Source organism: Mastomys coucha, unplaced genomic scaffold (genome assembly GCF_008632895.1).
Source record: "Mastomys coucha isolate ucsf_1 unplaced genomic scaffold, UCSF_Mcou_1 pScaffold21, whole genome shotgun sequence".
In the NCBI taxonomy this organism is placed as follows: domain Eukaryota; kingdom Metazoa; phylum Chordata; class Mammalia; order Rodentia; family Muridae; genus Mastomys; species Mastomys coucha.
Window position 1 is genome coordinate 91,538,286 of NW_022196904.1, and position 21,215 is coordinate 91,559,500.

At 39.8% G+C, this 21,215-nt stretch overlaps 2 protein-coding genes across 2 annotated transcripts; both read left to right on the top strand.

The window, feature by feature from the left end:
• Positions 1-5,030: 5,030 nt before the first annotated feature.
• Positions 5,031-5,975, top strand: LOC116101305 (olfactory receptor 52B4-like). Its single transcript, XM_031384902.1, has one exon. It carries the CDS (start codon positions 5,031-5,033, stop codon positions 5,973-5,975), a length of 945 nt encoding a protein of 314 aa, XP_031240762.1.
• An 11,694-nt stretch (positions 5,976-17,669) lies between these two features.
• Positions 17,670-18,620, top strand: LOC116102698 (olfactory receptor 52B4-like). The gene has a single exon (XM_031387686.1). It carries the CDS (start codon positions 17,670-17,672, stop codon positions 18,618-18,620), a length of 951 nt encoding a protein of 316 aa, XP_031243546.1.
• The last annotated feature ends 2,595 nt before the right edge of the window (positions 18,621-21,215 follow it).

Here is a 21,215-nt window from a genome sequence, read left to right on the forward strand (position 1 = left end):
AAAAACCCAACAAAAAAAAAAAACCCAAAATAACCCAACCACATTTGGTACTATGGAAGACTGATTTCAGTTTTCTTATAACTACTTTATGGGAGGATCAAGTCTTACAAAGATGGTGTAGCATTTGCATATTACCTGTGCATGCTATCTCATATAATTTAAGTTGTCTCTGGATTATTGAGAACACTTAACACAATCTAAATACTACAAAACAGTCTCTATATGGTATTGTTTAGGAGATAGTGGCAAAATTAAAAGATCTGTTTATGTCCAGTATAAAAAAATTTCTGCCCCACACATTTTCTGTTATTAGTTGAATCCATTGACATAGAATCTATAAATAAGGAGGGCTGACTATGTACATAAACTAATTTTTATATATTGACAATGTCTAACAAATTTTAAAATATATAAGCATTATAGAATGACTGTCATGCACTTTCTTCTTCACAGAGAACACATTTAATACTACATATGCTTGAAATAAATAAGTTGTAGTTGAAATTCCAGTGGTTTTTGGTGTTTTCCCTTTTCTATGCTCCTTGCCCACAGAAGAGTTGTGCAGCCAGAAATGATGAAGTCTGAGAAGTTGAGGAAAGACTCTATTTTGAAGAACCGTGCAACGATCTGAGTTTAGGGGTTAACAAAGAGCAAGAGGAGCAGATTCCACTCAAGGAGCTCAGAGTAACTCAGGTTAGACAGCATGAACAGACATCTGCTGAAAAGTAGCTGAAGCCTTCCTCCGCAGAGGCACTTGTAAAGTCATATGGAGCAAATGCACCTTCTCTTTCAACTCCAAACTCCATGCTTCTGAATTTCAAATATTCAAGCAGAATACTAACAGAATAAGATAGCTTAATTAAAAATAGTTTTTGATGGGCCTGGAGAGATGTGCTTCTCTTACAGAGGTCCTGAGTTCAGTTCTCAGCACTCATTTCATACAACCCACATGTAATTCTGGCTCCAAGGGATCTGTTACTTCTGGCCTCCATGGGCATCTGCACACATCTGTGCAAAGTGCCCTTATGTACACACACATAACAGAAAAATTTATAAAAATTGAAGATAATAGTTTATAACTTAAAAACCATGACAGAAAATTAAAGTAGAAATCCTGAGAGTAAAAAGAAAATAGCGTCATAGTAAAAACACAAGCATAACAATATGCATTATCTAATTATGTGTAAATATTCTAAAGAATCACTTAAGAATCTGAGGTAAGAAGTCAACTAACATTGTTTTGTACATCCTACCAGTAGGAAGAATGTCACAAGCGCTGAGCCAGAAAAATTATCCGTACAAAAATGAATTCACTAACCAGGTGAATGCCAAGATTGCCATATTAATAAAAATAAAAGTGGACTTTGTTACATAGTAATTGTCCCTGAACTGTAATGTTTCTTTCTAGGAGAAGGCTGTTAAGTCTCAGAGAATGAACAAAATTTATAATCTCAGGAAAACCCCCAAACTAACATGATTCACAAGGTCCCTGCCAAGGTTATGTAAATGGTCAACAATTACTGGGGAAGATAGACTCTTCAGAGAGAGACCGTCAGTCAGGCAGTGAGCTTCAAGGATGAAGATTTATGAATTATCACTCCTTCTGGATTGGGTTTTTGTGGCCTCCATTCTCCTGTCTTACTAGTAACCTCATTAACCTTGTCATTTGCAGTGCTGACTTTGGTGGAATAATTTCTTTGGTCTGTTGTCCGTGACCTATCAGTGGTGAGTAAATGTTCTCATTTTCCTAGGAAAAGTCACAGAGCAACTTCAGAAGAAAGGCCATGACTAGACTCATAATAATTATGGTCTGTATTCTCCAGAGAATCATCAGTACTTGATCTCTTCACTAAAAGGGCACAACCTTAAACTCCATTAAGAGTACTGAAATGAAGAGCAGCCAAAATCTAATGTCATGGTGAAAAACTTCAACCTGTCACCTAATGAAAATCAGCGGTCCAGTTTATTTTCCTTAAAATTTTATTTTCCTTATAGAGGAGTAAGATTCCACTGTGTATCCATGCCACATCTTCATGTTCTAATTGAATGTTGATGAACACCTAGGGTAGCCCCACTTCCTTGCTGTGAACAATACAGCAACAACAACTATTCAGGAAAATGGATGGCTTTGGAAAGTGTTACATTAAGTGAGATAAAACAGGCTCGGAAAAGCAAAAACTTCAGACTCTGTACTTATGCAGATCCTGACTTTTAATGTTTGATGTATGTGAGTAAGAGGGTATGAGAGAGGGTGTAGGTTATGGATCTAGACAGGAGGTCATGGATGGGTATTGAGGGAAGAGCAGGCAAAGGTCACATGGGACATGAATATGGGAAGGATGGTATAGGGGTGTGAGGGAAGGAAACTACAGACACGAAGGCTTTAAAACGTGCTTTGGCTTTCAGTTAGTTTTTTTTTTTTAATTTTTATATTTTCATTTTTAATGGAATTTCTGAGTGTATGAACAAGTGAGTCTCTGAATCTGTACCTGTTTTTTGGTGACTTTTTTTGGGCTTTTCCCCTTCTGTTTGTTTGTTACAGTATGCTAGTTTTTGTTTTATCTTATTTTATTATTATCTCTTAGCAGTGTGTTTGTATTCTAGCGAGAAACAGAAAGGGCATGGATCTGGATGGGAGGGGAGGTGGAGAGGAACTGGGAGGAGTAGAGGGAGAGATACCATAATCTGGATATACACGTGAAAAAAAAAACCTTTTTCCAAGTAAAGGAAAAAAATAAATGAGAAGAAAATACAACAAAATCTAGCACTTTGTGTGTTAAATAAATAAACTAATTAAATATAAAATAAAATAATATAATATAAATAGTATAAAATAAAATAAATAGAAAGTATACAACTCAAAACTTACAAACAGAAAGAAAATCAAGGATACAGCCTAGATGTTCATCAACAAGATAGTGAAGATGTGGTAGGTTCATACAATGAAATTTTACTCAATTGTAAAGGAAGATGAAATTTGACCATTGTTTTGTAGCTAGACAGGGATTAACAGCCTTGGAGGCCATTAACAATAGACCTCCTTCTTCATAGTTCACTTTGGACCCTATCTCTTATGTTCATTGTGACATTAAAAAGAGAAATAAAAAAAAATAAAAAAAAATGAAAAAAAAGAGAAATGTTGCAAATGCGCTTCCCTAAGATTTTAAAATACTCTGTGAAAGGCGAAGGTTTCAGGGCTTTGCTGGGGCCCATTAAGGGAAAGATACTTCCTCTTGCTCAAAGGAATTTACTTGAGATATGGCTTTCTGATCTGCCCCAAGGATTCGAACATTTCCTACCATCGTCCCCTCCCTTAAGAAGTCGTCCAACTGAGCCTGCCAATCACTCCTCAGAAAGACACGCTAAAGTCATGGGCAGAATAGTCACACCTTCAATGCAGTAATGTTCTCATACTTCCCAGAAGCCCCTTCCTTGATTCAGCTGCTTGCAGGTCTTCACTTACTGCCTGCCTTTTGGAGTTCTAACTCAGAAAGTTAGCTTTTCCTTTTCTGCTCTTTTTTGGGTACTGGTGGGCCTTCTCATCCTTTCTTTGAAGTCTCCAATGCATAATATAGCTGCGATGTATCTATTTGCTGAGCTTCGCTGCTAAACCGGCCTGGTTCCTTGGCCTCTAACGCAGAAGGCCAGGCTATCCCTTCCCTCGTACTCATCTCTCTCCTCCCGGAAGCTGACAAGATTACTGCTTGCCAGGCTTGTTGTTCCACTTCCGTCGGGTTCATTTTTAAATTCTTTGGAGACAGCAATTGAAATGTTTGCTTATTAGAAAGAACACATGTCTAGGTCTTCTCCAGAGATGGAGGAGAAGGTGGTGGTGTGATGTAATAATGAGACTCCATTAGTGGAGGGGGGTGGGCAGAGTTTTGGAAACACATCTCTAAATTTGATCTCCCTGGTGGTGGTAGATTCCCTTGGGGTCTTCAACCAAATTTACAAAAAAGCTTCTGGTTCCTCTAACACTGAGTCCTATGTGAACTTACTCTATGCTATAATGATTGCAGTGGAGAGTTATTAGTGTGGAGTAATTTTCTTGGTGAAGCAGGTATGTAGCCCAACAAGACTAGAGGGTCTGGGTCTGAGGTAAGTGTCCAAGAATACAAGGATGTTTGTCTGGACTTCAACAGGCAGAGGAAAGTGTAGAACCACAACTCTAAGTGACTAGTGTAGAGGACATAGAGTGAGGACTGGGAAGGAAGAAGGGAAGGCTGTGGAAGACTATCTGGATCTTATGTGCCCAGGATGGCTAACTCCTTCCTAAGATCTGCTTAGGCCCCAACCACTGTAAATGTCCTGCCCCTTGTTTTCTCTCATTCTCATTTTTACATGCTACATTCTGAAAGGATACCATGAAAAACAAAGTTAAAAAAAAAATCAATTAAGATCAAACTAAGTGAAAAGCAATTAAAGTAAGACTTTGCTGTTTTGTTATCTAAAACCAGGGGTTGCCCCCTAACTCTTCCAAGAGTTTCTGGCTTTTCCTACTTACATACAGTTAGGAGCATCATTTGCATATCCTTCCTTCTCTTCCTGATTCTATTTAGTATGGTGATGCAGATAGCTATGCTGGGCCCCCTCTAGCGTTTTCATACTTCTTTGAATTTTTGCCACCCCATCTAGACTTCTGTCACAGTATATATATTTTTAGTCTTTGTGTGCTATTGATTGACTTGTGGTAGCTGATGTCCACATAGAAATTGGGCCAAATCAGATTTCTTCAGTTTATTAGACCAAATTACTTTTCCCCTTGTGGTCCCATAGACTTCTTAGTGTACACTAATGTGTTTAGCTAGCATATTATTTCAGTTAGTGATGTAAAACTCTACCTGGATGTAATATTCCTATCTCCTCCAATATACAGAACATAGTTTACTCAGCTGTTCATCTAATGTAGTTCCAGGCACACCAGCAGTGAAAAACAATTAGGAAGTACTATACGACTCTGGTATCACCAAAAACTACTTTTGTACACAATATGAGCTTTCAGTTTTCTGTGAAAGGTCATCTGTATCAATATGGGTACTGTAAACCATACTGGTACTAGTCACACAGTCTTCCACTTGCTGGGCATCCCCGGCCTAGAGGAGCAGCACATGTGGATTTCCATCCCCTTCTTCATTTCCTATGTCACCGCCTTGCTTGGGAACAGCCTGCTCATCTTCATCATCCTCACAAGACCCAGTCTCCATGGACCCATGTACCTCTTCCTCTGCATGCTAGCTGGGGCAGACATTGTGCTCTCCACATCCACAGTTCCCCAGGCCTTGTCCATCTTCTGGTTCCATACTGGGGAGATCTCCCTGGATCGCTGCATCACTCAGCTCTTCTTCATCCACTCCACCTTCATCTCTGAGTCGGGCATCTTGCTGGTGATGGCATTTGACCGCTACATTGCCATTTGCTACCCCCTGAGGTACACCACCATTCTCACAAACTCCCTGATTGGGAAAATCGGAGTGGGCATCTTTCTGAGAAGCTATGGTACAATTTTCCCTATAATATTTCTTATGAAAAGACTAACATTTTGCAGAACCAACATTCTTCCACATACAGCTTGTGAGCACACTGGCTTATCCAAGTATGCCTGTAATGACCTCCAAGTGAATATCTGGTATGGATTTTTCGTTTTAATGTCAACAGTAAATTTAGATGTTGTGCTTATATTTGTTTCCTATGTGCTGATCCTCCGTGCCATCTTCTGCATGCCTTCCCAGGATGCTCGACACAAAGCTCTTAATACGTGTGGATCCCATGTCTGCGTTATCATCCTCTTCTATGGGCCTGGGATTTTCTCAACCCTCACCCATCAGTTTGGATACCAGATCTCAACTGGTGTCCATGTCCTGATTGCCAATGTCTGTATTTTGGCTCCACCAATGTTGAATCCCATTATCTATGGGGTCAAGACCAAACAAATCCGAGACCAAGTGACTCATGTCTTGTTTCTGAAAGTAATATGACTTTCAGAACAGAAACTAAAGTACTGTATTCCCAACAGGCACATACGAGGAAAACTCTATCAGTCCTGGTAGGCAAGAGACATTAAATGACACAATTTATTTGAATAGCCCTCTTTCTGAATAAATTCCATTAGAGGAGTTTTGATATGCTTTTCAAGGTCTCAGATCAGTAATGAGATTGGCATACTTGGGGATCAGTGACTTTTTTTTTAGATTTATTCATTTATTTTATGTAAATACACTGTAGCTGTCTTCAAACACTCCAGAAGAGGGAGTCAGATCTCATTATGGGTGGTTGTGAACCACCATGTGGTTGCTGGGAATTGAACTCAGGACCTTCGGAAGAGCAGTTGGTGCTCTTAAACACTGAGCCATCTCTCTAGACCCTAGTGACCTTTTATATTCAGAGTCTGAGAAATATATTCATTTTTAAAATCCAAGTTCTAGTTCATAACCTGTAGATAATGTATTTTGACAGAGAATGGTAGATGACTGCTGGATTTCTTGTATACCAAACTAATTCCTATTCTTCTTTCTATGTTGAACATTCCTTTATGTGTTTTCCTTCTGTTCTCCTCTAGTATAAATTTTTATTTCTCTCAGGCTCATTTCATTTCCATATATATTGTTATTCAAAAGAAGCACTTGAAAGAAGATAAAAATCTCTGGGACCCCAACATGATAGCACAGTCAGTCTTTCTGTCTCTGTGTCTCTCTGTCTGTCTCTTGTCTCTGCATCGTTGTCAATCCACTCACTTTCTCTGTCTTTCCTCACTTTCCACTTTCCTTCCCCTCTTTTTATTGCCTCATCACAACAAAATGTCCTGAAAAAGTTGTGTCTTTGCTGTCTTCTCTACTTTTCATGACACACTGCTATCACACTTTCCCCCTTTATCGATGACAATGTATGCCACTGGGATAATATATTCAGTGGCCAATTGTAGGGACACAGTAAAAAAAAAAATGACTCATGTGGAACAATGCCTTGGTGAACTGAGAGAGGGGCTTGAGGAAAAAGGCAGAGTGCCTCTCGCCTCAGGTGCATCTTCTTCCCTGAACTGTTCTTAGATGTGCTTTTGTGCCTCCTGTGACAAACATTTACATTCAATTTAGACGACATATTTATTCTTGCTCGATATCAGATCATGGCTATACAACCCAGTCTAGACAGTTCACCCTGAATCTGGATATGGCCTTCTGTGCTTTTGTGCTTTTCTAAATATAATCTATAGTGTGTTCCAGGCAATTGTATTTAAAATGGTCTGTCCCGAGAAAGTTCTAGGAAAGGACTATTCTGTTAATATTAAGTATGTGCGTACTGGCATTTATTTACATGTTTTCTTCTGAACTCAAACAATCTTCCCTTGGATCACTAGTCTTGTTGTTACATTCATGTATAAAAGTACCCTGAACCTGAGGAAATGTTGTCTATTAGACTGCAATCTACCCCATTCTTTCAGATCCTCAGAGACAACACAGGTGAGCCAACAAGTCGACAGACAATAGCACTATACATCTTAACATAAAGTAGTGCATTGATGAACCTTCTTTCTTTCTGCAAAATTGTCACCCATCCCATGCCAGATGACATAATAGAAAAATCATTGTAAAATCACCTACTCTTTCTTATAGATACATTCATTAATAATATTTTCTAAATATATTTCCTACTATTCATATGACTAAGTTAGATTTTATTCGACCAACACTTCTCAGTAAAGCTATGTGGACTTACCCTCATGCATAAAATATCAACCTCTATGGGTATTTTTAGTGTACACTAGCTAAAACTCTATATATTTGCTATTAATTCTTATTTAATTGTTTCATAAAAATTTCCAGTTAAACTCTGACCTAAAAATGTACTTTACTGGCATCTGTAAAGTACAAATTAATTTTTTCATATTTAAAAGAAATTAAAATAATTAATTTTTTCTTAGTTTATGTTTGAGTGTGATTTTCAAAGAACTGATTCTGACATTTAAACTGTTAAACTTATGAGCATATATTATTCATGTTATAATCTTTTTTTGTTTTATTAACACTCACTTATGCCAGGCAGTGGTGGTACACACCTTTAATCCCAGCACTTGGGTCATAGACAGGTGGATTTCTGAGTTTGAGGCCAGCCTGATCTACAGAGTGAGTTCCAGGACAGCCAGGGCTATATAGAGAAACCATGTCTTGGAAAAAAAAGAAAAAAAACCCCACTCACTTATCATACATTTTAATGGTGTTCAATGTGATGTTTCAGTACATGGATACAGCATGCACTGGCCAGCTTCTTCCTCATTCTCCCCTTCATAGCCTCTAGCAATCATATCCCTTCAGGCTGACTTTTCAATTCCCACATAATCTTAGGATATTTTCTTCAATCTAAAATTTTGTTATTATTCACTTAGATATTCTTCTTGATTTTTATTGTTTGCTTTTTTAGATCTTTTTTTAAAAAAAGACAGATATTAATAAAACTTAGGAATACAAAGAAAACCGATGCATAATTGGTAAGCTGAGTATGTCTCTCTGCTTATTTAGTCCCGTATCCAGTTGCATCTTTCCGGTCATGGAATACAAGCTTCTTCCCTGCAATATCATGTAGTATGATACTTACTGTGTATGAGGAACAGTGCCATTTCTTCATATCTCATATGGTGAGTTTAGGAACAGTATACCAAACCTATAGAAAAATATACAATCTTTTTGATCACGGATGAGAGAAGAGTAAGATTTCTCACAGTTGCAGTTGTCTGTAATTACTTCATCAAAATAGCTTCTTTTGAGTTTGTTATGCACGGAGTAGTTGTCATGGATTCACTGAACGCAGCGGTAGGTTCCACAGACACCCTCCTTCACATGTCAGGCACTTTCACTCTATTTACCCCAGCCCCTCAGATTTCCTCTTTTTACCCTTCCCACTATCCATACATTCTCCTGTTCTTACTGACTTTCATATCATATACATACATAATCATATATGTCACATAGATGTGATTTTATACACCTAAAATTTAGGATTCACAGATGAGAGAGAAAGAGATGTCTGTCTCTTTGAATCTGAGTTATTTTGCCTAATATGATGGTCTCTAGTAGTATTCACTTCTCTGTGATTTCATCCTTTTATGGCTGAATGAAATGATGTGTGTATACATCACCACATTTTTTCTTTTTCCACCATCTGTTGATGGACAACTGGACTGATTCCACTAACTTGGCTGTTTTTTATTTTAGATATCTTTCTTCTGCCCCTAACCTCCAAGACTCTTAAACTCTTTATTATTTTTGTGATTTTTAAAAATCACATGGGGAAATATTTTCCTAGCCTGTGGTTGATTTTTACTAATGACATTTACCTCTGTCTAATAAGCTGGCCAACTAAAACATTGAATCTTATTTTTTATTCAATGATTGAACCTAAAATTTAATTTATCTTCACAGGAAAACATTGGGTTGGACTGGTGCTGCTATGAATTTGAATGTTAAATATTGTTCCTAAAAACTTGATTGTCCCCAATGAGGAGATCCTCAGGTACACCAAGTGTGTGTGAAACCTAGATCCCCATGTTAATTGGTCAATAAAAGGCTAAAGCCTCTGATTGGGTAGTACATAGAAGTAAGCGGGTTTTCCGTTACCTGGCTGGGGGTCCCAGATAGAGACAAGAGGGGAGAGAAGAAAGGAGACAAAGAGAGGAGGAAGCCACCACGAGAGGAGATGAACCATGAACATGTGGCCAGGAGAAACAGCAAGTAACTAGGGACATATGGCTAGGATGTAAGTTAGAATGTCTCCAAAAACTGCCCAATCTAGGCTCACAGCTTGGAAATAAAATACCTGGATTGTGTGTCTTTTATATGGGCTAGTAAGACTAAATAATTAATTCCTTTTACAGAAAAAAATGTGCAGAAAGGACATTTGCATGTACCCCTCTTCTTCCTTCCTCTGGTTTTGCCTTCTATTAACATCCTGCATTGGTGTGATACATTCATTCAGACTGATAGCTAATACTGCTCTATTACTATTAATAAAATCCATAGTTTCCATTGCTAGGCTTTGATGATAGCCTAGGCAGACAGTAATTTTATTTATACTATTCTGATCTCCACAATCTCTATGAATTTGGGAGCTAACTGGGTTCATATTAATGTGAGATTGGTCAGATAATGGGAGAAGCCTTAATGGATTTGACCATGTTTAAGAGAAAATTATAATGATGAATGTCTTCCAAGTCTAAACTGAAGAATGTAAATGACAACATACTGGTGAGCACATAGTATCTGCAGTTACCTGCACAAGCTCTGTAAAGATCAAGGCAGGCAGCATCCAGCATGGATGGGGATGAGTCCTTAGGTGTCCTTCTCTAGCTGAGGACCTCGTGACACTTGATGGCTGCTGAAGGATGGGGAATAAGCTTTCTTTGGTTTGTGTGGACACAGGTGTATTGTCCATGGGCCCTAACACGGGTAGCCCCCACATCCATGAGGCAGTAATTGAACTAGAAGGTTATGTATAAAGAAACAAGAGGACATGTTTGGGGTGGTCTAGGGCCTACTGTGAGGAGGCAATTGAAGAGGTTATGATAAAGATGCATCTTATACATATATGAGAATGTCAAAGGACAAATAAAAATATTCTTAAAAATTACAAACCACTAAACAGAATATAAATCACATAGAACGAGCTGGTAGCTTAAGAAGAAAATAGTGATGTTAATGGAGTACAATCTTGGAGAGGTTAATGTAATACGTGTACCTGGCTAGTATATGGGCATCCAAATTGTGACTAGACAGTAGATGTTAGAAATTAGTGTATCTGGAAATACACAGGTGATAAGATTATAGGAATGAATATTTAAAGTAGAGTGGTGAGAAACAGAGTCAAGGAGGAAACATCTGAGAGTATGGACAGTGGGGAATGGATAAAAAAATGTGTGTGCATACATAACAAGAATATCTTATTCAGCCTTAAAAACAAGGAACTCCTGTCCTTTGCAGCAGCATGCACAGACCTAAAGGCATCATGGTAGGTGAAATAAGCCAGATATACATCTGGACAAACGCCCGCGGAATCTAAAGCAGCCAGGTTTGCAGAAGCAGGGAATAGATTGGTGGTTGTCCAGAGAGATGGAGGGAGAGACAGGGAGGTATTCCCAGACTCAACATCTTAGTTATGAGATATGGGTGTGTTTTGGAAAACTAATGTTCAGGGATGTGTCACTAGGACACTTGAAATTTGTGAAGATGTAGACCTCTCCACAAAACCAAACCCAGAGGGATTATGTGAGGTAATGCGTATTTTGATTAGCTTTATTATGGTGGTTATTTCAGTGCACATACATTTTTTTTTGTTGTTTTTTGGTTTTTTCGAGACAGGGTTTCTCTGTGTAGCCTTGGCTGTCCTGGAACTCACTCTGTAGACCAGGCTGGCCTCAAACTCAGAAATCTGTCTGCCTCTGCCTCCCAAGTGCTAGGATTAAAGGCGTGCGCCACCACCGCCCGGCACATATACATATTAAAACATCCATTTGTATACCTCAAAATGCACATGCATTTAATTTGTCAATTATAAGTCAGTAAGTTTTGGAGAAAAAGAAGAGAGAGAGGAATTGAACTATTTATCTAACGTGCCAGCATCTTGCATGTGCTTATGAAGGAATCTAGCAGGCCTGCGCCAGCACTGAGGAGAAGCTGGAAGACACAGTCCCAGATGACAAGCAGTTTCTACAAGAGAGTCAGTAAGTACCAATCCGGAAACAAGCCCCAAAGTGTCAGGAAGTCTCACCAGTCTAAACACATCGCACCAACATTTCCACAGATGAAGACTTCACTAGACGGTTTTTCTTTTCAGATCTTTGTTGACTGCATTTCACGCTGACATACATTCCATCAGGGTATTTATCTTCTCCATTCCTGCATTTGGAAGTGGGTGCCTGGCATGGAGTAGATTTCCAATGGGAGTTTCTTTTTTTTTTCTTACTTGCAAAAAGATTTCTAGAAAGTATTAAAATGTGAAATTTTCTATTAGATAAAATACATGGAAGTGAAGATATTTCTGTTATAGTTTTCTTCTTCAGAGCACCACATATCTAACTCAAATAATTCAGAGGACATGTAGGCATTAGTTATGCCGGGCTGGTGACGGGTCAGTGAGTACAAAGAATTTGATCCCACACTGGGAGATAATCAGATTATGAAAGTTGTTCTTTGACCTGCACAATGCTCCCTGGTATGCATGCCCACAATATGCACAAATTATAACACACACACACACACACACACACACACACACACACACACACACACACACATCCCAAAGGAATTGTGCTTCATAAAGAAGCTAAAAATTAAAAGTTCTATGTAAATTTACTTATCAGAGAATACTGTTATCAGAATGAACTAGAAGCTATGTAAATATTCAGGAGTAGGGGCCTAGAAAGCAAAGAGGAGAATATGAGATGGATTGGAAGAAGGAAAGGGAATGGAGAAATGATGTAAATGCATTATAATCTCAAAAATAAAACAATTAAAAGAGACATCATGGTAGTCCAACAGAGCAGAATATTTAGTTACCCATTTTTTTTCAAGAAATATTCAAGAACACTAACTCTTCATGAGGTATTGTGCTAATCTGGAGACAGATGCAGCTGTAACAGAGCCATGTGGTGAATTGTGCTGCACTTTAGTTTCTTGATATACCAGTGAATTTTTTCCTATTCCTGCCACAAAACAACAGAAGAGAGATGAAGTATATTCATTTTTTCCCTACAGTGGTCACTGACTCTCTTTATGCCCACAGCATCATGCTCAACACCTTAAAAGTACACAACAAGATCTAATGAAAAAAATAAGCATGGTTTCCTAAAGCAGGAGAAAGAAAGAAGCTGTGTGGTTGACATTTATTACCACAAGCAGCCAGAGCATGCTGGGTAGACAGTGTACAACATGAATGCCCAAAAATAGCAGAGAAAGAGCTGGGAGAGTCATTATCAATAAGATGGAGACGTCTTGTTGATAATTCCTAGATACTGCTATTATATACAAACACAACAATGCAAATATACTTTAAGTGGACTTGACTTTCTTTGACATTTTGTTATGATACTGCAAACGTAGCAGTAAGTCAATGTTGTTTGACTGGGTGAAACAAACAAACAAACAACAAACGTTTGAAAAGATAAACAGGATTCCAATGCTTAAAGTGTTTCTTTGCCTTTTAAAAGTCAGGGTCTAAGAGGGTCATGCAGGATGAAGCTTGGGGCCCTTCAGAAGGTTTCCGGCTAAGTTCCTGTCCTCTGATGATCTCATCCAACACGGCAGCCCTCAGGCATGCTTTTCACGATGGGCTCCCAGCATCCATGTCATGAAAGCGTTAAGGGTTTTCTAGAGCATTCCTGCTGTAGAGGAGATCCTAGGGGAGAAGAAGTTCACATGGATGAGCTCATGGTCCCTGGGGATGCCCAGAGAAAGGAGACTTTGTTCTTCAGGTCCTCCCACACAGTGGTATACTGGCCATGGTAGTCTTCTGCTGTGTGGACTCTGGGATAAAGATGGAGCGTGAATGCAGGCAGAGCCTGACAGTTGTGGTGAGGAGAGATGTGTGTTGGTATCAATCGCCAGAGCCTGGTGCTTCTGTGCCCTCTGCCCATGGCATGAGCTATGAGAGTGTGAGGATGAGGATGAGGGAGGTGGGGAGGCAAAGTGATGCTGTCTGAGAACAGCCAGAGGTCAGTCCAGTTGTCCTTGTGCAAGTTTTGAGGCTTAGTGAGAACAAGAGTGGAGGGAGAGATGTGCCAACTGCTTCTTGACCTCTGAGCTCATTTCTCTGAACTCATAACTCTAGAGAGCTCCATTCTGAGGTCTGGATAAATAATAACATACATAAGGTTAGCCTAGAGCAGTGGGCTTAGAGATTTGTCCTGTGAACTCTTAGGTTTCCCATATGAATTAGTAAACTTTACACTACAAAAAGCTGCCATAAACAAGTAAGATTTACTGTCATGCTTTCATTTTGTGTGTGACCCACTGAGTTAATTAGTTTCTTGCCTGAGTATCGGTGGAGTGGATTGCATACTTACGCAGTGCTAGGAGAAAGGTGTCTTTGGTCTTATGATTTTGATGTAGCTTGTGACTACACTTTACATTTCTCATTCATGGTCTTTTAATAAACAAATAGGATAGTTTAAGAACTCTGTAGATAACATGCAAATGGATCAAATGACTGTGTTCAAAGTAACTTTACTTTTTAAGAGCCGAAGGTGGGCGAGACTTGACCTAAGCCTATAGTTTGATGACCCCTGGAATAACTTCTCAGCCAGCATTTACAGTTTTGATTTTGTTTTTGTGTTTTTAGACAAGCTCTTTTCCTGTAACCCAAGCTATCTTTGAACTGTCAACCCTCCCAGAACTCATATTTTGAGTGTCTGACTCAAGCTCATGAAGTTCAAAATGGAACTAGAGAAGCAGCTAGTTCCCTAGAAGTTACTTGTTTGAGTGCTCTCTTTTCTGGTACATGTAAGAGGACAGAGATGCCAGAGGCATGGTTAAGGGAGTAGTTCAACCCTCAGCTCCCAGAGGATGCTCTCTGTTTAGAGGAAAGCCAGAATGTTGGCTGGGGATGGGCTGATAAGACTCATGTAAGTCATCACACAAGTAACTTAGGATTCGTGTGAGTGAGTTTGACACAGTGAATGATGATCTTTATAAGTTTGGGAGAAGCCTGACTGTGCATGTGTAGGGTCATAGTGAAGGGCTACTGTGTGAATTATGAAAATGTGTGTCAGTGTCCCTGCTTGATAAGAATGTTTCTGAGTGAACACATGTGATGGTGACTATAAGAATGAATGTGGTGAAAATGTGTGTGTGCATTGTGTGTGTGTTTGTACATGTGTGTGCATGACTGTGTGTATGTGTGCATACATGCCTGTGTGTGTGTGTGTGTGTGTGTATGCATGTGCATGTGTGTGTGCACAGCTGGTAGAGAAGGAATTGAGCACAACATAGGACAGTGTGAATCCACATCTCTGAAGTTGTAGCATACCTAGAATTTGTGGGGGGTAGGATGGATGGTTTGCTTGATTATCATGAGGGAATGAAGGTTTTTGAAATATTTTTATTGCATGCTATTTATTTATTTGGTGTGTATGTGTGTGCAGTTATGCATATGCCATGACATGTAGGGGTTAGAGAAAACCTTGTGGGAGTCAGTTCTTTCTGTCTACTATGTGGATTCCAGAAACTGAAGTCATGTCATAAGGCTCGATGTCTTTCAAACATTGGGTCATCTTGATGGCCCAATAAGGCTTTTAAAATTAAAGGAAGCTTGATGTTACCTGAACTTGGATATTAGACTGACTACTAACAGATTGTTTGAAAAAATATTTATTTGACTGTTAGTTTCTTGTACAAATTTGTGATAGCTCCAATTTCATGTATTTGGTGTGAGGATTAGACATAATAATATGTTTGATATTCAGGCATTCAATAATTATTACAAAATTAAGAAATGTAAGTAATTCAAAATTACAGATAAACATAAATGAAAGGTGACATTAGGTTTGGCGATGGTGACACAGTAGATGATTCTGTAGAATGAGATGCAGGGCGGTTTTTGGGTTGCAGGGAGATGGCAGTGGGTGAATGTGAGGAGGAAGGGAGGGAGGCAGCAGAGGACAAACCTTGCTTCTGTGAAATGGAAAGGAGACGAGACATTGAAACATGTGTACACAGCTGGATAAGTCATCAGAGAGGGAGAAGATGAAATCACTAGTGATTAATGTGGAGGGGTAACGAGAGGGTTGGGGCCCAGTCCACACATGGAAGGTTCAGTCTTGCAGAGGAGAAAAAGGGAACAGATGGCTCTATCTGAATCAACTTGTAGGTACCAAGGGAGGGTAGAGGAGGTGAGGGCTCTAATGCTAACTTCCTCCTTGAACAAGGAGTCTGAGTGTTATAATAGTCTGATAAATCGAGGCAGAGTGGAGTAGGACAGACAGAAATGGAGTCAAGTCTGTTCTGGGGATCCAGTTTTCAGTCTACCATTTAGACAACCTGGTGACCTTTGCTCTGTTTGTTCTCCTATCAGTGAAATGGGAAGGCTACCACCGTTACCTTAGCTGTGGTGCCTGAGACACAAAGATTCGAGCACAGTCAGCCATAACTGATCCTTGCTCACTTCACCGTCTCTTCTCTATGCATCTGATACAGCACTTCAAAAGAGAGCCAATTAACATGCACACTTACCCACCATTCCTTAGCCCATCCATCAGTTCAGACTCAGAAACTGCAAAAGATCATAGGGAGAAACAAAGGTTCAAGTCAGTGTGCCAAGGAGGGCAGTGGTGGGTTGGGTGGACACTCATGTTTCAGTGGTAGAATCCTTGCATCTCAAAGAAGGTAGGAGATAGGGAGCTTAGATGGGCAGTATTGATTGACTTCGAAATGATACAAATTCCCCTGTAGGAATTTCAAGATCTGCTGAAATATTGAGAAACTTGGCATTTAACTGAATGGTAAAGTACATGCTTAGCATGTGTATGTACCACCACCAGCACACCCACCACCACCACCACCACCACATCACAGGCAGCTCTCAAGAAACAAGGACAAGTTAGGTGTTGCCAGGGTGTAGCTCAGTAGTAAGGCACTTGCCTAGTGAGCACAATACCTTGGGTTTGATTTCTAACAGCACAGTGGAAAAAAAAAGAAGGGGCTGCATTTGCAAGAACAAGGGCTGGCGATGGTGGAAATAATGATGTGTAAATAGGATGGCAGTGTTTAGGGAACAAGTCTGATAACTCTCGTATTTACTACCTTGCAATTACCTGGCCTTTATGGATGCCCAAAGTCAAAGGAGATGTCTCAGGCAACAGCGTGTGATGTGCATAAGACTTCTTCCCTTAATGTCCTCTCTGGACTCTTAGTTCCTTTTTCAAAAGCTGTTTCAGTGTTCTTCTCCTTGCAACTTCACCTTTTCCCCCAGCAATGAGTCTCCAGTGGCTCCTTTTACTTCAGTCTACACTCTAACGCCTTGGAGCCATATGCAAGCCCTACTGAGTCCTTTGAGATGTCTTCGATGTGGCTCATGTTCCTTCATTATCACACCTCTCTGCTTTGGCAAGTCCTACTTATTCTTCAAGATTAAGGTCATGAAGCACTTCTAGGAAACATTTTCTGAACCCCTCCCAGAGCTTCCCAGGATAGGCTTTTTCTTATACATTGCTTATTTTATGTAAATATATACTGTACTTTGTTTTTGTCTGTTCTTCAAATATCTATCCCTTGAGCAAAGCTGGTGCCCAGTGTGCCAGTTGAACTGATAGGCAACTTCGTTACAACTTTTGCTCTCCACAGCTTGTAACTATTTAGATCAATCCACATCTCAGAGCTGTGGTCTTCTAGAGTGGGATGATCTGTCTTAAAAACGATTGACCCCATCTTTCCCTCAGAGTCATATGACTAGAGAAACCTAGGGCAAGACAGCAACTTATTGTTGTTTAGTAGACAGAATGCGAGGATTTGTTCTCTTCTCTTCTCCCAGAGACCTGTTATGGGGTTGCCACAGTTACTGACCAGAACGCTTTTTGCTGTTCTAGCCAGTGAAAAATGTCCTGTTCTCTCCTTCTCAGCCTCATTCAGCTTTTTGGGAAGAAGAAAGTGACTGTCATATACTATATTTCAATGTACAGGTGAGCTGGGATGGGCATGGCACCTTTTAACTACACAGGAACCAGCCATTCTGTCTTCATTCTGTTGGGCATTCCTGGCCTGGAAGAGCAGCACTTGTGGATCTCTCTCCCCTTCTTCATTTCCTACCTGGTGGCACTTTTTGGAAACATCATTCTCATCCTTGTAATCATCGCTGAACGCAGTCTCCATGAGCCCATGTACTTCTTCCTCTGCATGCTGGCTGCGGCTGACCTCATCCTGTCTACTACCACTGTGCCCAAGGCTCTGGCCATATTTTGGTTTCATGCCGGAGCAATTTCCCTCGATGGCTGTGTCACTCAAATCTTCTTCATCCATGCTACCTTCATTGCTGAGTCTGGGATTTTGCTGGCCATGGCATTTGACCGCTATGTGGCCATCTGTGACCCACTCCACTACAGCATAGTGCTCGGTCATGTGGTAATTGTTAGGATCGGCTTGGCTGTGGTCCTGAGAAGTTTCTGTGTGATCCTCCCGGATGTGTTCCTGGTGAAACGCCTGCCTTTCTGCCATAGCAATGTGCTGCCGCACACTTACTGTGAACACATGGCTGTTGCGAGGTTTGCCTGTGCTGACATTCGCATCAATGTTTGGTATGGCATGTCTGTCCTCTTCTCCACCGTAGTGCTCGATGTTCTGCTCATCTTGGTCTCCTACGGTCTCATTCTTCACGCAGTCTTCCAACTCCCTTCCAGAGGAGCCCGGCAAAAGGCCCTGGGCACATGTGGATCTCACCTTGGGGTTATTTCCATGTTTTACCTGCCTGGCATTTTTACCGTAATTACCCAGAGGTTTGGGCAGCATGTTCCTCTCCATACCCACATCCTACTGGCCAATATCTGCATGCTGGCTCCTCCCATGCTGAATCCTATCATCTATGGGATCAAAACCAGACAGATTCGTGAGCATGTACTAAGTACTTTGTTTTCACAGTGGAAACTATGCTGAATTTGATTAATTAGGTGGCATATGTACTACATAGAGCTTTACATTGTCGTACCAACTTTGCGAAGACCGAAGAATGAATCAAGACTTCCATGGATAGTGTACAGAGTGACTTGCCTTGCCTTTCAAAGTCACTTTGCCATGCGACCAGAGAAGTATAGTGTTTAGGAAACATGGACTTTGGGGTCAGGATTGAATACCGACTTTGTTGATGATGATAGTGGTGGCAGTGATGATGATGATGATGATGATGATGATGATGATAGCAATGTTGGACCTTGGGCAAATTACTTATTTTCATAGAAACTCTACTTAGGACACTCTTAGGACATCTTTAAAAGAGGGATTCCCACACCAAAATAACTAAAAACAAGGAAGTTTTACTTACAATGAATTTTACTAGAGCATCACAATGAAAATGTCCACATTGGAGTTGAATTAATATAATGGTGTACATACATTTAACTAAAAGCATTTGAGTTAGAAATTTTGTATTATATGTAGTTTGGTGCAATAGAAAGCCATTCTGTGTGAAAGAGTAGGATGAGAGTGTGTCTGTGCACCTTAGCTGGGAAGTGAACTCTGTATGACTATCTTACATAGAAAAAACCCACCAGGCTTATTGTTATTATTGTTTTTGCAAAGTGATGGATATATTCCTCTTATTTATTAGTCATTGGCTTTGATATTAGAAGGATTTGTAGATCTGATTAAGAGCTGAATTAAACCATTGTGAACATTATAGATTAATTGTTTATTGTCAAAATGTCAGTCTAGTTTGAGTCAAATATGGAGGCTTGCCATAATCTTCGTACTTCTTGATTGTGCTCTCATTGCATGCTTATCACTAGCTACAGCATCACTGACCTATAAACAGGAAATAGATTATAGGTATATTTTAAAAATAGTTTTTTAGTCTTTGAAATTTTGACACAATGCTTCCTTTCTAATCTCATTTTAAAACTGAGAATTTCTATGTATTTTGATCCTATTTAACTGCCTCCACAAACGTCCCAAATCCATGCTCTTTTCTACCCTACTTTATATTGTTCTTCCTCCTCCCCCTCGCCTTTAGAAGTAACCTACCAAGCACTGTTTATGCTGCTCATACATTCCTGGAGATGTGGTTTTTTCTTTTAAACATTTATTTTTATTTATATGAATACACTGTAGCTGTCTTTAGATACCCATCAGAAGAGGGCGTTAGATCTCATTACAGATGCTTGTGAGCCACCATGTGGTTGCTGGGATTTGAACTCAGGACCTTTGGAAGAGCAGTCAGTGCTCTTACCCTTAGAGCCATCTTGCCAGCCCGAGATGTGGCTTTCATTGGCAGTGGTTTCCCCACAGTCCACACCTGAAAGAAAGCTGACTCTCCTTCTCCCAGCCAACTGCCAAAGCTCTTTAGCTAGAGGAGGGACTCTGTGCCCATCTCTCTCCATGCTGCGATTCTGTCGGGTCTAAGACAGCACAGATAATAATGTTTCTTTAACACTTTGTGTCTGTAAATTTGGAAGATGGTGATGGAATGAAAGAAGCTCAGGAAAATCAATAGGCTTTATTTGACCTTAAAAGACAATATTAGTCAGAATTGGAATCAGTACTTGGAGATCTTTCTCAAGGTAACTTTTGTGTGACAAAGAGACTTGTATGTAGACCACTTGTTACTGACTATGGGGGTGAAAGATGAGATAGAATGAAACCTTTTAATTCCTTTCAGTGGAGAACAAGGGGTTTATTATCTATGTAACATACTTCTCCAGGTAGTGAGGTAATCTGGCACAGCATGGTGCTCAGATTGTGAGGAACCGAAAGTTGTATCATTATAATAGTTTTCTTGTATCAGATTGAAAATCAAAAGGTACAAACTATTATTTACAGTGTCAACTCCAAGACAGAATACAAAGAAGAAAGATCAATTTAAAGGTTAATGCTTAGGTTTTTTGTTGGACATACCTGAGCCTTGTTCAGCCTACTAGCTGAGCCATTAAATGACTTTGCTAATGTATCTTTAGCTTTATGATGTTGTCTTTGTGGAAACTATACTGGATTTTCATTATTGTACATTTATCCTTACATTCTCCTAACTCTGATGACAGTATTTTCGAAGCTATCAAAATATTTGTGTACTAGTTCAGCTACTAATTTCACTTTCCTCAAGGCAATGGAACTAGGAAACAGAATATTCGCAACCTGACAGCAGGCAGTGTCCGAGTGTAGCTGTTCCATGTTTGTGAGAGTCAACTGCAGGGACTTACTGACCAGACCAGCACAGCACGTAGGCTTTGGCTATCACTGGGGATACTGAGTATACTGTCGAAATTACAATCTGCTCTTGTCTGAACCACTTTCACTACTTTATCTTGGCTTTCGGGTGTTACTGTGGAAGATATTCTTGCCCTGAGTCTACAGAAGTGCATAGAGCATTCCAGGGAGGGAAAACAAACAAGCAAACAAACCCCCAAATCCTCCCAGTAACAACAACAAAACAACAAACCTTACCAAAAGATGTACAATGTTAAGACAAATATTTTGAGCTTTACCAATAAGAACTGAATAGGATAGACCAAGCACAATTATTAGGAAGTCCTTCTGCAA

What these genes read in the sequence shown, in the direction of transcription:
- LOC116101305 (XM_031384902.1), top strand. Translation starts at nt 5,031, where the DNA reads ATGGGTACTGTAAACCATACTGGTACTAGTCACACAGTCTTCCACTTG.
- LOC116102698 (XM_031387686.1), top strand. Translation starts at nt 17,670, where the DNA reads ATGGCACCTTTTAACTACACAGGAACCAGCCATTCTGTCTTCATTCTG.